Source organism: Lissotriton helveticus, chromosome 9, assembly GCF_964261635.1.
Source record: "Lissotriton helveticus chromosome 9, aLisHel1.1, whole genome shotgun sequence".
Lineage (NCBI taxonomy): Eukaryota > Metazoa > Chordata > Amphibia > Caudata > Salamandridae > Lissotriton > Lissotriton helveticus.
The window spans coordinates 340,949,799-340,963,573 of NC_136070.1; the positions used below are offsets into that span (position 1 = coordinate 340,949,799).

The following is a 13,775-nucleotide window of genomic DNA, read 5'->3' on the forward strand; positions in this document are numbered from 1 at the left end:
CATTGGGGGCTTTTTGTATATCATGAAAATACCTACCTCGAGTCATACCTGGCTCACCTGGGTATTTGAGGAGATAGATCTTCGTGATTGATTGTGGCGTGCAGGCCATCAAGAGTGTCCATGCTAAGAGACTTACATGATTTCAGAGTGTCAGAGTCTGTGGTTCCAGTGCTTCCAATTGTTAGCTGCCTAGATTGTGGCATGTAGGATACCATGCCGCAGACTGGCCATCAGGGCCACACTTTCCAATGGCAGTCAAGAGGTTTTTTTACTGGGTTAAGTGGCAAGTCATTGTTGGGGCTAAGATAGCTACCGGGAGGGAAGGAAAGGCTGTAGAATATTATGTTATGGCTTTTCTGGGGAGGAGAAGAGAAAGGAGGAAGAAAGGAATAGGGGAGTGGTGGTCCTGGTATGTGAGAGGAAGCTTTCCATAGTTAAGCAGCAGGATAGCTTTCCATAGATTATATGGTCCTTTAGGACTTAAATCATGGATGATTCTTCATGGGACTTTTCAGATAAACGGAGATAAATTGGAGATGCAGGTTTCGCCCAAAAATAAGGGCATGTGCTGGATGCTGTAGGGTAAGCACTGCTTGAAGGAACATCAGAGCGGGAAGAGTGCGGTGCAGCAGAAGAGCAGAAAAGAGCAGGAAATGGCATCAGGAAGGGAATAGCACCATTAGGGGGAAAACAAAGAGAAAAGGCAAAATAGAGCGAAAACGTTAAACACAGAGGGACATGGAGAGGAAGGGCAAAAACAAAACGTGAGGGCAAGACAGAGAAAAGGTAAAAGAGAGAGAAATGAAGAGGAATAAGCAACAGAGTGAGGCAAAAGGAAAGACAAAACAAAGAGAAAAAACACAAGCAGATGAGTATGCAAAGCAAAAACGGCACCAACCGCGAAGCATTGCAAACTCAGGGGAGTCTAGGCGGGTACTTGCTTAATGGCTGGTCCATGCTGTGGCTGCAATAAAGTAGGTCATGGAAGAGGAGTGAGGGCAGAGGACAGTGAGTGGGTACAGGATGTGGGAGGGTGGGAACGGGAGAGTGGGAAGAGCGCAGAGAGGTGTGGGAGAGCAAAAGAGTTGAAATAGCCAAAGGAAAGAGGAGAACACCAAAAGAGGGCAAAACAAGGAAAAGTGGCAAAATAGTGAGAAAAGGCAAATATAGAAAAGAGAGAAACAGAGAAAAAGGCAACAGAGCAAAAGAGCGGGAGAGAGAGAGAAACAAACCAGAGGGAAAGGCAAAACAATGACAAAGGACACACGCAGATGTAGATGCCAAGCAAAAAACTCCACCAACAGCAAGGCAAAGCAAACCTGGGGGAGGGCTACACAGGAACCTGCTTGGTCATCCAAGGGCTCCGTCAGCAGTTACTACCTGGTGACTGAGATGCTGATATTTTATGATATGGCATTTAGAGACTACATCGAGGATGAGGTATGTGGTGTCTTGGAATGTACCAGTAAGTCATTCTATCTTGGGTCTAAACAGTATTTATTGGGGAAGAGCCAGCTTCTCAAATGTTAGGTCACAGACTTGGATACATGGATTGTCTTGGACACAATCACACAAATACGCTCAGCAAAATCAGTGCATATGATAAGGTCACGAAGGCAGCAACGCCCGATCCGTGGGGAATGGGATAAGTGTCGGAGGCTTTTGGCATTGCTTGTGGATCATGTAAATAGGGAAGAAAATAATGGCAATTAAGGATACTCATGGCCAGAATGTTTCGACAAAGAAGGAAATCAACGTTGTCTTTCTGCACTTATGTAAGCATTTGCATGTGAAGAAGCCAGTGGTTAATGTGGAAGAAATGGCTAATTAGTTGGAAGACGTGGGATCCCCTCAGCATGAAGACATGCCTAGCTGCTCATTGGATAGGACACTGAAGGAACGGGAGGTCAAGAGCATGTGAGTAGGCAGGTAACCAGGAGACAATGGATATTTGGCACCATTGATCACCCTAGCTTTAATACTACACGTGGATGTAGGGGAGAGGCAGTGGTTGCTAGAATCCACGCAGGAGGCAATTATTGTGCTTATGTTCAAACTGCATAAGGAATCTCTGTCCTATAGTTCACACATATCCTTCGTTTTATGGTTTTGAGTAAGATAAGTGTGACCAGGACACATGGTGCAATTTTCAGGCTGGTTTGTGTTGCTCAAAATGGGTTCAACTTCAAGAATTTGTTCCGTGTAATGAATCAGTCCCAGAGGTACGATGTAGGTTTGGTTATGGCACCTTTGGGTTGAGAGAAAGTCTTTGATTCTGTTAACTTGAATTTATGCACTGGATATTACAAGCTATGATCTGTGGTTTGAAACTCTTAACTCGGATTAGTCTATTATGTATACCTGGTCCAATGCAAGTGTTATGGTAGAAGGATGATCAAGAGTCCTCGGATTTAGAGGGGAATTAGAAAGGATTGTGCATTGACCCCACTGTTCTTCACCCTGACTTACTTAATGAGGTGAATCCTCCTCATTACAAGTACAATTTGACATGAGAAGCCCCATTCCATGAATGTGGAGAATTCATTGGTGTACTTGAAAGACAACTACTCCAATCACTTTGGACAAAGTTGAGAGTCTTGGTCATGTGCCACCTTTCTGGATTAACTGGGATAAATCCTGCCTGGTACAGGAAGGTATCTTGCTCCATTAATTAGGCATTAACATGCTCTGCTATCGTGCTATACTATGTACTTTAACAAAAGATGGGAAAATGCTGACTCCACTGGATATTACTTCTAGATCGCCCTTAATTATCAAGAGAGTAGTTGTTTGTAAAGAGATAGTTTTGCATTGACACATCTATTTGTTACAAAGCCTTCCTCTGTATTTTGGTGGGGCTTTTGTTAGGAAATAAGACTCATGGTTTTCCAGCTTAGTGTGGGTGAAGGCGTGGCCCAGTGTGCTGTGCCTGACACTTAAATTCCTTGACCCAGAGATAGAACGGCACCGCCTTCAAGGTATCAATTGTTGCAGCGCTGTTGCAATTCAGCCTGCATTATTTTTTTATTACATTGTTAATATCTATAGTCTGGAGATACAATTTTCAGGGAGTTGGACAGAAAGGAAGAATGGCAAATTTAATCAGAATTGTTCTGGTTGTAGGATACGGTAAATCAGCTGGAGACATTGAACTAATGGACTGGAAGGCCAAAAGGATTCATGTCATTGAGCATAGGTAAGGAAGGGCTAGATTCAGGGCATTTAGACCGATAATGTTCAGTTTAGTGTTCTCTCAGGTTATTTACTCCAGTATGTGGGTTTTAAAGACGCCGCAAGAGGTACGTCAGATGATTTCCTGCCTGCCCATGCCATTTGTTTGGTCAGGCAGACTTTTGTGAATTGCTGATTGTATAAAGGCACCCTTTCATCTCTGTCTGAGTTCCAGGAAAATTAGTTCAGTTTCTCTGGAAATGCAAGAAAATGCAATCTGAACAAGAGGCAGAAGGAGGAAGCATGTAAGAAGAGGAATGGGATCTATAGGGTCACCTAAATTGGCTCAATCTATTGTTTTTACATCTCTACAATTCGTTTGGTGAATAACCAGTTCCCCTAGTACATGAAACTATCCACCAGGGCTCAGGGATTTTAGAACTGCTGATAGTTGATACCCCCATACCCAGCAGGATACCATCAAACAGTCTTTTGTAGACCATCAGCTAGATTCATCAAGCTCAATTGCGCTCGCAAAGGGCCAGATTCTGAGAATCTGGCCCTTTGCGAGTGCAATTTTTGCATTTGGGATTCATCATCCCAAATGCAAAATTCGCTAATAAAGAATTCGCACATTTGCGAGGAAATGCATTTAAGGAATCTCTATTTGAGATTCCTTAAATGCAATTCATTAACCATTTCTACATTGCGAATTCCCTATTTTTGGTCGCTATTTACCACGAAGTCTGACTTCGTGGTAAATGGCGAAAATATAGAAAAAAGCACTTTAGTGCATTTTTCTCAATTGCATGTTACACACACACATGTCCTTTGGACATGTGTGTGCGCAACACCTGTGTAAATTTACATTTCAGGGGTGCTACAGGTTGTCCTTTGGACACCCCGGCACCCTTGAAATCGCAATCTTATTTGCGATTAGTTAATTGCTAATCGCAAATAAGGAATAACTCCCCATGCATTCCTATGGGCCTTTAGCTAATCGCAAATAAGGAATCAGTGGGAATCGCAATAAATATTGCGATTTCTACATGAATCCCGTTTTGCGAGTCTGTAATAGCGGTTCCTTATGAATCGCTATTATAGACTCGCAAAACGGGTCTTTCATGAATCTAGCTGCATGTCTTTTGAAAACCCACTTGGCAAAATGTACACTGAGGTTCTCTGTCCAATAGACCGATGGCTGTCTCACAACCAGCTTAATGAGAGCAGAAAGTCAATTGAAAATGCTCTATGGTGCAAAACTATACAAGGGCAGTGAGTATAAGCATGAAAAGGATACATTCCAGTCACTAATGTCCCAGTTGTCGCCCCTCTACATCCCTTGTTGGGCTTGATTGAATAAGTCCGGATCACGACTCCCGCATGCAATTTATATATGTAGGTTCCACTTACAATTCCTACTCCCCAGTGCCTCTGCCTTTTATTTGTATGCATTGACATTGACCTCCAAATTCATAATGTACTTATCAGTTGGATGTCAGAATAACATTGCACAAATTTTATCCGACAAAAATATCCTGGCCTAAATGTTGTTTACAAAAATGTCACTCCATCGGGTGTACATTTTCCAATATTAACCCCAAGAGGCATTGTTTTTCTAAATGAAATTTAGGATACACTTTTTTATTTTTTTACAATATTTAGGCAATGATATTCAAATACCGTTCTGACTTATCAGACTTTAAGTCATATTCTAAATCTTTCCCAATATGCCAAAGCATCTATTGGCTAGTGGTTGTCTCTGTTGTTTTAACATTTCATTATTTGGAAATGTTCAGATAACAAACCAACAGCTAGATTCATCAAGCTCAATTGCGCTCGCAAAGAGCCAGATTCTGAGAATCTGGCCCTTTGCGAGTGCAATTTTTGCATTTGGGATTTATCATCCCAAATGCAAAATTCGCTAATAAAGAATTTGCACATTTGCGAGGAAATGCATTTAAGGAATCTCTATTTGAGATTCCTTAAATGCAATTCAGTAACCATTTCTACATTGCGAATTCGCTATTTTTGGTCGCTATTTACCACGAAGTCTGACTTTGTGGTAAATAGCGAAAATATAGAAAAAAGCACTTTAGTGCATTTTTCTCAATTGCATGTTACACACACACACATGTCCTTTGGACATGTGTGTGCGCAACACCTGTGTAAATTTACATTTCAGGGGTGCTACAGGGTGTCCTTTGGACACCCTGGCACCCTTGAAATCGCAATCTTATTTGCGATTAGCTAATTGCTAATCGCAAATAAGGAATAACTCCCCATTCATTCCTATGGGCCGCCTTTAGGCCCATAGGAATGAATGGGGAGTTATTCCTTATTTGCGATTAGCAATTAGCTAATCGCAAATAAGGAATCAGTGGGAATCGCAATAAATATTGCGATTCCTTCATGAATCCCGTTTTGCGAGTCTGTAATAGCGATTCCTTATGAATCGCTATTATAGACTCGCAAAACGGGTCTTTCATTAATCTAGCTGCAAGTTCCTACAGAGGTATTTAGTAAGGATACAAACCAAATCTTACAAAAGTATATGAACTACACATATACAGTGTACAAATCGAGGCCGAGGTAATGGAAAGAAGATGCAAAAATGAAAGAGGTGGAGTTAAAAAGAGAAAATGAGAAGAAAAAGAAAAGAAAAAAGTGTTGGTGGAGAAATGGAACAGGAAAAAAGAGCAGTCGCAGCATCCAAGTATTAACATGTTGTTACACCAACTGAAATATGCACGACAGTAAAATGTATAGGCTTGTACAGCTGGACCTGCAAACCTCTAAATAACCAATAATCATTTTCCATAAAAGTGGACAATTATACCTGTCTAACACATCTGTTAAGATTCCCAGCCAAGGCTACAGCTCGAGGGAGGTTTTTAGCAGTTTTAAGCCCAGAGCCTTGAAGGGTTGAAAGGTATCCCTTGCTGGTTACAATATGTCTAGTGAAGCAGTCCGTTACCAGTAAGCTGTTGTGGATAGTTCACGTCTAAGGAACAGAGGCCTTATCATAGCAAAGATGTCTATGTGATCCTGTAATTTGTACATGAACCTTTCACACTTGGCCAATTTGTTGAGTTCAGTCAACAATTCACGTAGCGTAAGGTGTTTTCGCTGAGCAAATGCTCCTAGGATAGTTAAAAGACGAGCAAGATTGGGCCCACGTGCATCCATTAGGTAACCCTACACACCAAGATGAACAGCCATTACAACGCGGCTGTTTCACCGAAAGTGGGAGGGTCGTGCTGGGGGAAGTGTTTTAGGGTTTAGGGTAGTGTTGTGGTGTTCATGCAGTGTAGGGTAGTGTTTTAGGGTATAGGGTAGTGTTGGGGGGTCGTGCAGGGTAGTGTTTCAGTGTAGGGACTGGACATGGGGGCAGGGGAGGGTCGTGAAGGGGGTAGTGTTTTAGGGTTTAGGGTAGTGTTGGGGGTCGTGCAGGGTAGTGTTTCAGTGTAGGGACCGGACTGGGTGTCGGGGGAGGGTCATGCTGGGAATAGTGTTTTAGTGTTTAGGGTAGTGTTGGGGGGTTGTTCAGTGTAGTGTAAATGTAGGGAGAGCACTGGGGGTCGGAGGTGGGTCGTGCAGGGGTACTAAATTAGGGTTTAGGGTATACCTTTACCACGCATGCCTTTGCATTGTAATGGCATGCCTGGTAAAGGTATAGTCGTGGTAAAAGTTTGCGATGTAATGGTATGTCGTTATCATTGACATCGCGTAGTAATACCCTCGTTGTAATGGCACGCATGGTATTGGTATACGATGTAATGAGTCATATTCCACACCAAGGATGTGTTTCTTAGGTAGCATACATTTGCTGTTCTACTGGTCGTTTGGTATAAAAATTGTCCAAACTAAAATATCTAATTAATGCACAACTTACAGTTCAAAATTCGTAAAAGAAATGGGATTCCATGCATATCGATACAATAGAAAATATAATGAAATATAACCTGCCACGCCAACATGCCCCTCCTGGTATAGAAAGAGATATATTGTTTTTGCTAGTGTGACTTTTTCACCTTGTTCAAATTATTGTAGCTGCCCAGGATGTCTTACAATATTGAGAGATGCTATGTCCTCATTCAGTTGTTGTGGCAGCAGCAAGTCAGGTGACAGTGGGCATCTCTCTAGAATGAGTTCTGCACAATGTGTGAGCTTAGATTCCAAGGAAGTGGGAATCTTCTGTCTAAGAGGTAAATACAATCACACACCGTTAGATGCAACAGGAATCTGAACAATAGCGGTGCCATCTGTCTAATTTCCTTGTGCTGCACATAGTTCTGTACCCCTCAAGGCTCTATAATGTTTATTATATATGGGTTCATGTCTCACCCTCTTGGACGTCAGCGGATCCCCTATGGTGGAGCTGCATGGGACATACGAAGGTATGTAGAGTCGATGGGTCCAGGCGAGACAAGGTTAATAGGAACCCTCTCTGTTAGCCATCCGACATTACGGCATTATATCCAACAACCTTTCATTCCAGACAGCTTTCCTATCTGGAGATACCCTTAGTAAAGCAGATACAATGGTGCTTATCATTAACTCGGCAACACTGCCCTTGTGTCATCTGGCTATAAGCTCACTTACCCGAGGATGTAAGGTCATGTAAGCCTCTTATCCTTAGTACTCTTGAAATTCAATCCTTGAATTACCTTCTGTAAACCCCAGACCCACCGATCACAGAGAATAATCCATAAAAGTGAATTTAAAGTTTCTGGGTGGTTCCAAACTTCCCAAGCTCACTAGAGTGTGTCAGTGACTGTGTTGCTGGCACTTCAAAACTACCTGCGTTGCGACAGAATAGAGCAGATACATCTCCAAATGAAGTGAAAAACTTACCTAGGCTTCGGTTACTGCCCTGAGAGTCCTTCCTGGAGGAGGTACTGCTTGGTACACTGGACGCGGAGTCATATCTCTGAAAAGTAAACTCCTGGTTAGTCAGTTCTGTGCACATCCCAGGATCCACAGTGCAATGCCAAGGCAGTGTCCAGTGTCTCCTTGCACCAGTGCGTCAGAAACCCCGTCAAATCTATTGTACACGCCCTTTGGCAACCACACAAGCCTGTCTTAAGGATATGTTTAATTAAAGTGATGACTCGGTGTTTATCCATCAATACCCTGTGTCATATGATTCTGCCAGACTGGTTACCTTCTGCAAGTTTACCTTTCACAGATATACCTACTGGTGCTGTAGAAACTATATTATGATAAGCACAAGGAAACAGCTGGGTCACAAAGGAGAATTTATGGACAATATTTGATTGTTAAATATTTTATTGGGATTGAGCGGAGCCAAGAGTATACATATGAGATCAACTTGTACATGTACCAGCATCAAGTAGAAAAATACATTTCCACAAAATCAAATTCACATCATCACTAAGATTTCACCACCTGCCCCTCTTAAAATGTGAATCGCCAATTAGGAAATGAAGCATCGAAACGGGAAGAGAACACCTGATCTCCCTCCCCTTCCACTCCCTGGACATTTCCCTCGCACCCTTTTCCTAATTTGTTGAGGGGCTATCAGCGGGAGTGACATAAAAGGGGACGCCCACTGCAATTTTGGTTTATGAAGACGTGTAAGTGGGGTTTACAGAGTGAAGTGAATTTGTTTATAGACATGAGGACAACCCAAGCAGATCCACATGGAGGGGTCTGCGGCTGGCGCACAGCTTTACCACGACCTCCTGGAAGACCACCAAGACGATTGAATGAATGAATAAAAAAAGAGTGTCTGAAGAGCCTCCCAAAAAACTTAAGAGGCTCAGAAGCACACATTAATATGGTGGTATTTTATTATTATTTTTGGGGGTCAGACTTAAATATCACAAACTTAGCCCAAGGCCATTGGAGCCCTTTATTGAGAACCAGTTACATTACACAATGTCACAGTCGTTTTTTAGACCCTAGGAGTTTAAGTGATTTGCCCAGAATCACAAGACTCGAGCCTGGTTCCGAGTGGTTAGTTTGTAAAACAGGTAAGTCCCACGGCACTTCCAAGGAGACACCTGCAGCACCCACTGCCCCCGCCTGCGCGGCCAATGACAGTGTCAATGCAAGTATTAACAATCACGCTAATAAAAGTGTGACAATTCGGATTATTCCAGGCCAACAAAAGCAATAATAATGGCTTGGGTGGCAGGTATTATTCACTTTTAATGTATATGGAATTATTAAACACTGTTGTGCTCATCTCAAAATTAGACTGACAGCATCATCATGTGGTGAACTGTCCTTAGTGCCCATGTTGAGAATTAAGGGGCTCACTATGATGGCGGGCGGACATCAGTCCATCCGCCACCATAACGGTGATGGGACTGACCGCCAGAGGTGCAGCGGTCCCACCCGCTCAATTAGGATGCGCCCACCATACTGGCGGGCGTATCTTGCCCTTTTACCATTGCGGACGGTGCGGCTGACTGCAGTGCGGTCCGCAATGGTAAAAGGGCATGCATGGTATTTCCCTGCACCACGTGCCAGGCACCCGCGTTGCCTGTCACTTGGTGTAGGGAACTGCAGCGGGGTACGATGGGTACCCCCCAAGTGCACCCTCTTATCTCGTCGGGGGCCCGCAACGGGCCCCCAAAGCCAAACACTGCCAGCCTTTCCATGGCGGCATCGCCACCATGGGAAGGCCTTTCACCACACACATTCTAATATGGCAGGCACCGCCACCATACTAGTAGCCCATAACCGCCCGGCCGGCAATCGTAACGATTGCGGACCCGCGGAAAAGGGACGGATGGACTTTGCATCCGCTGCGATACCCACCGCTATCGTAATATGGCAGGGGTATTTCAAGTTACGATGGTGTTTCGCCATCGTAATAAGCTCCTAAGTACCTGAAAGCACCGGCTTAAATTAAGTACTGCTGGTTCCCTAGATTCAAAGTCCGCAGCTCTGGTCACATCGTCTCCCCCATGAATAGTAGCATCCATGTATAGGGGAAAATACCTCCGCATGATATGTTATGTAAAGCTGCATTATGTGAACTAATGAAGTGGAGCTATGTTATGGGTGGTTAGCTGTCACCTACTTACGGGGCACGTGTGTACTAATTGGAGGAGTGGTCACAATGCATTTACACATTTATTTTTTGTGTTTTATAGAGCGCGAACTTGACCCTTGAGGGTATCAGAGCCCTTTACAGGATATACAGAGGCGTAAAAATGTATTTATTTATTTATTTATTTAAAAGGTTTTATAGAGCGCTGCTGGACCCAAGAGTATCAGAGCGCTTTACAAGGTAGGTAGACACATTTAAGATACAATAAACAGTGTGCAGAGAATTCACAAGAGATAAAACAATGCAATAAATGAGCGAAGGGGGAAACAGTGAGATAACTGATAAGCATAGCATTTAGAGAGAGAGATGGGGGTGTAGGGAAGGAGAGTGAAAATATGAAAAGAGGGAGAGTGGGTGGGTAGGTGAGTGAGCAAGAGAGGAGACAGAATGAGCAAGGTCAGAATCAGAACCATTAGGTACCCCAATATTTGTTGAGGAGAAGAACTTTGAGTCTTTTTTTGAAGAGAGGGTAGGAGGGGTTGCAGCGAAGATCCTTGGGGAGAGAGTTTCAGATCGTAGGAGCATTACTAGAGAATGCATGAGATTGTGTCCTTTTGCATTTTAATCTAGGAGGGATCAGGATAAGGGAGTTTGTGCTCCTCAGGGACCTGGAGCACCCCGCTTTATGTAGTTTGTCAGAAAGGTAGGAGGGGGTGTTTTGGTGAAGAGCTTTATGCGTGATACAAGCAATCTTGTAGGTAGATCGTCCTTCTATTGGAAGGCAATTGAGATTTTTGAGGACGGGAGAGATGTGATCAAATCTTTTACAGTTAGAAATAAGTCTAGCAGCTAAATTGAGGACAGATTTAATTGGTGCGAGATGGATTTTAGGGGAGCCAGTAAGTGTGGCGTTACCATAGTCAATCCTGGAAAGGACAAGAGATTGGACAATGATTTTGAGATCATCAGCTGGAATAAAAGGTTTGATTTTTATGAGCAGGTGAAGGGTGAAAAGAGCACTTTTGGCTGAATTTGTAATGTGGGGGATGAGATTAAGATTCTGATCGATACTGATGCCTAGGGATTTGACAGAGTTAGAGGTGGAGAGGGAGCAATTAAGTGCTTTGATATCATTAATCCAGAGTTGAATGGGAAGGGAATTGTTTTTGGGAGTGAAAAGGATGATTTCAGTTTTTTTAGGGTACAGTTTGGGGTGATTCAGATGGAACCAGGCTTGAACTTTAATCAGGGTAACATTGAGATGAAGGATGTCATTGTGGGATTTGATCTTGTAATATAGTTGAGTATCGTCGGCATAGAGGTGATTACTGATTTTAGCTTGTTTGAGAATGAGGGTGAGTGGTTCCATGAAAAGATTGAATATGGTTGGGGAGAGGATAGATCCTTGGGGAACACCGAGTGAGACAGGTTGAGGTTTAGAGAGGCATTGGCTGAGTTTAATTTGTTGTGATCTATTTTGCAGGAATGAGGAGACCCATTTGAGTTCAGAGCCTTCAAAACCAAAGCGATCTTTGAGAGTGTTTAGTAGGGTGGGATGGTGGACCGTATCAAATGCAGCCGAGAGGTCAAGGAGGATTAGTAGTGAGGATTCACCTTTGTCTAAAGAGTGGTCAATGTCATCAGTAATGTTAAGCATAGCAGTTTCGGTACTGCATCCCTTTCTAAAGCCGGATTGACAAGTGTCAAGGAGATTGAAGGATACGATGTGGTTGTCTAATTGAGACAGGGCACATTTTTCAAGGGCTTTAGAGAGGAAGGGAAGGTTAGAGATAGGGCAAAGATTGTTGAGGTCCTTACGGTCAGCAGAAGTGTTTTTAAGGAGATTTGACCTAGCTGAATGGAGGCAGGAACACAGCCAGTGGAAAAAGAGGAGTTGATGATATCGGTCCATATTGGAGCATTGATGTGTTTGAGTTCTTGAACCAAATGGGCGGGAAGAGGATTTTTTGGAGTGCGAGGATGGTTTGAGTTTAGAAATCATGTTGATGATAGTGGTTTCCGATACTGGACTAAATTCACTCCATGAGGCATTGTTTTTAGCAAGGTGATCCATATGGGAGGAGTCAGCATAGGGTAGAGCGGTGAGGGTTTGAGGGGGAGAATAGAGGACAAAAGTGGGTTAGGAATGTTAGGGAGGGTGTGTTGGTTGAGGGGAGGTTGGAGAGAGAGGTGGGGAAGAGAAGGATGCTTCGATCATGTTGACTTTATTCTGAAAGAAGCTGGCAATTTCTTTGCATCTTTCTACCGAGGCAACTAATTTAGGAGGGCCAGAAGAAGTTTGTTTTTTACGATGTTAAATAGTTCTCTGGGGCGTTTTTTTGCCTGGTCAAGTTGAGACCGAAGAAAGGAGGCCTTTTCGTTGAACATATGTTTTTTGTATTGGGCTCTGGCATTTCTAAGGAGAGTCAGGTGATCTGCGGTGGGATGACTCCTCCAGGCACATTCTTTGAGATCGGAATTGAACCAGAACTTGGGCAGTATGTTTTTTTGTTTTTTGAGTTTGATTGGGGCAATTAGGTCGAGGGCTTGAAGAATAGAATTGTTGTAATGATCAGTTAGGTCGTTGGTGCTGTTAGAGGGAGGGGGGAGAAGTAAGCGATTTTGAATTGTAGATTCTAATTCGCCAGGTGAAATAAGGTGAAGGTTTCGGGTATGTTTCCTCGGTAAAGCGTTGGTAAGGGCGGGGCGAGTGATGGAGCTATTTAAGGTGAACAGGATAAGGGGATGTACGTCATTACGACGCACACTTTTACAACGCGTTCCATTACAACGCGGTTGTAACAACGCAAGTGGTTACAACGACTTGCGTTGGGGGGGCGCAAATTAAAAAATGTTAATTTACTATTCCAACACCAGCCCCCGTGGATAGTAGGGAAGGTGTTGGGATAGTAAATTAAATGATTTACTATCCTTGAGCGCCCCCCAGCGCAATTCGTTGTAACAACTTTCGTTGTTATATCCGCGTCGTAATGGAACGGCATTGTAACGGTTGCGTTGTAAACGTCGCATACCGGATAAGGTGGTGGTCAGACCAGTCAACAGGAAGGATATTAGAGAGAGAAGCCAGATCATTACTCGTTACGATGGCATCGAGTGTGGCGCCTTTGGTGTGAGTGGGGGAATGGCAGAGTTGGGTCAGGTCAGTGATGTCCAAGACGTCTTTAAGTAGGATGACAGCAGGGTCATCGTTTTTGTTCTAGTGGATGTTGTAGACACCAAAAAAGAGATTATTGGAATTGGAGAGAGATGCTTGAATAATAAGGTCAGACATCTCGTCAGTAAAGGAGAGACAGTTTCCAGGGGGGTGGTAAATAGTGTGCAGCCGAATGGAGGGAGAGCCAGGAATTGTGAGATCGGTGCAAAGGTATTCAAAGGATGAAGGGTCTTGGAGGTGGATAAGTGAGATGTCCAGATCATCTTTAAAGATTAGGGCAAGGCCCCCTCCTATTTGTTCGGTTCTATCCTTCTTAATGATAGGATAGCCTGGGGGAATGAGTAGGTCGAAGATAGGAGTGGAGTGGGCGTTGAGCCAAGTTTCAGTTAGGAATGCGATGTC

General features: G+C 43.5%; 1 protein-coding gene across 2 annotated transcripts in view; it reads right to left on the reverse strand.

Moving 5' to 3' along the window:
- The window catches only part of TC2N (tandem C2 domains, nuclear), a 255,478-nt gene that overhangs the window by 94,001 nt on the left and 147,702 nt on the right, over positions 1 to 13,775 (reverse strand). For both annotated transcript variants that reach the window (XM_078660065.1, XM_078660066.1), the window contains exon 6: positions 8,029 to 8,104. In XM_078660065.1, the coding sequence (XP_078516191.1) occupies positions 8,029 to 8,104 (76 nt within the window). The remainder of the gene's footprint in view (positions 1 to 8,028; positions 8,105 to 13,775) is intronic.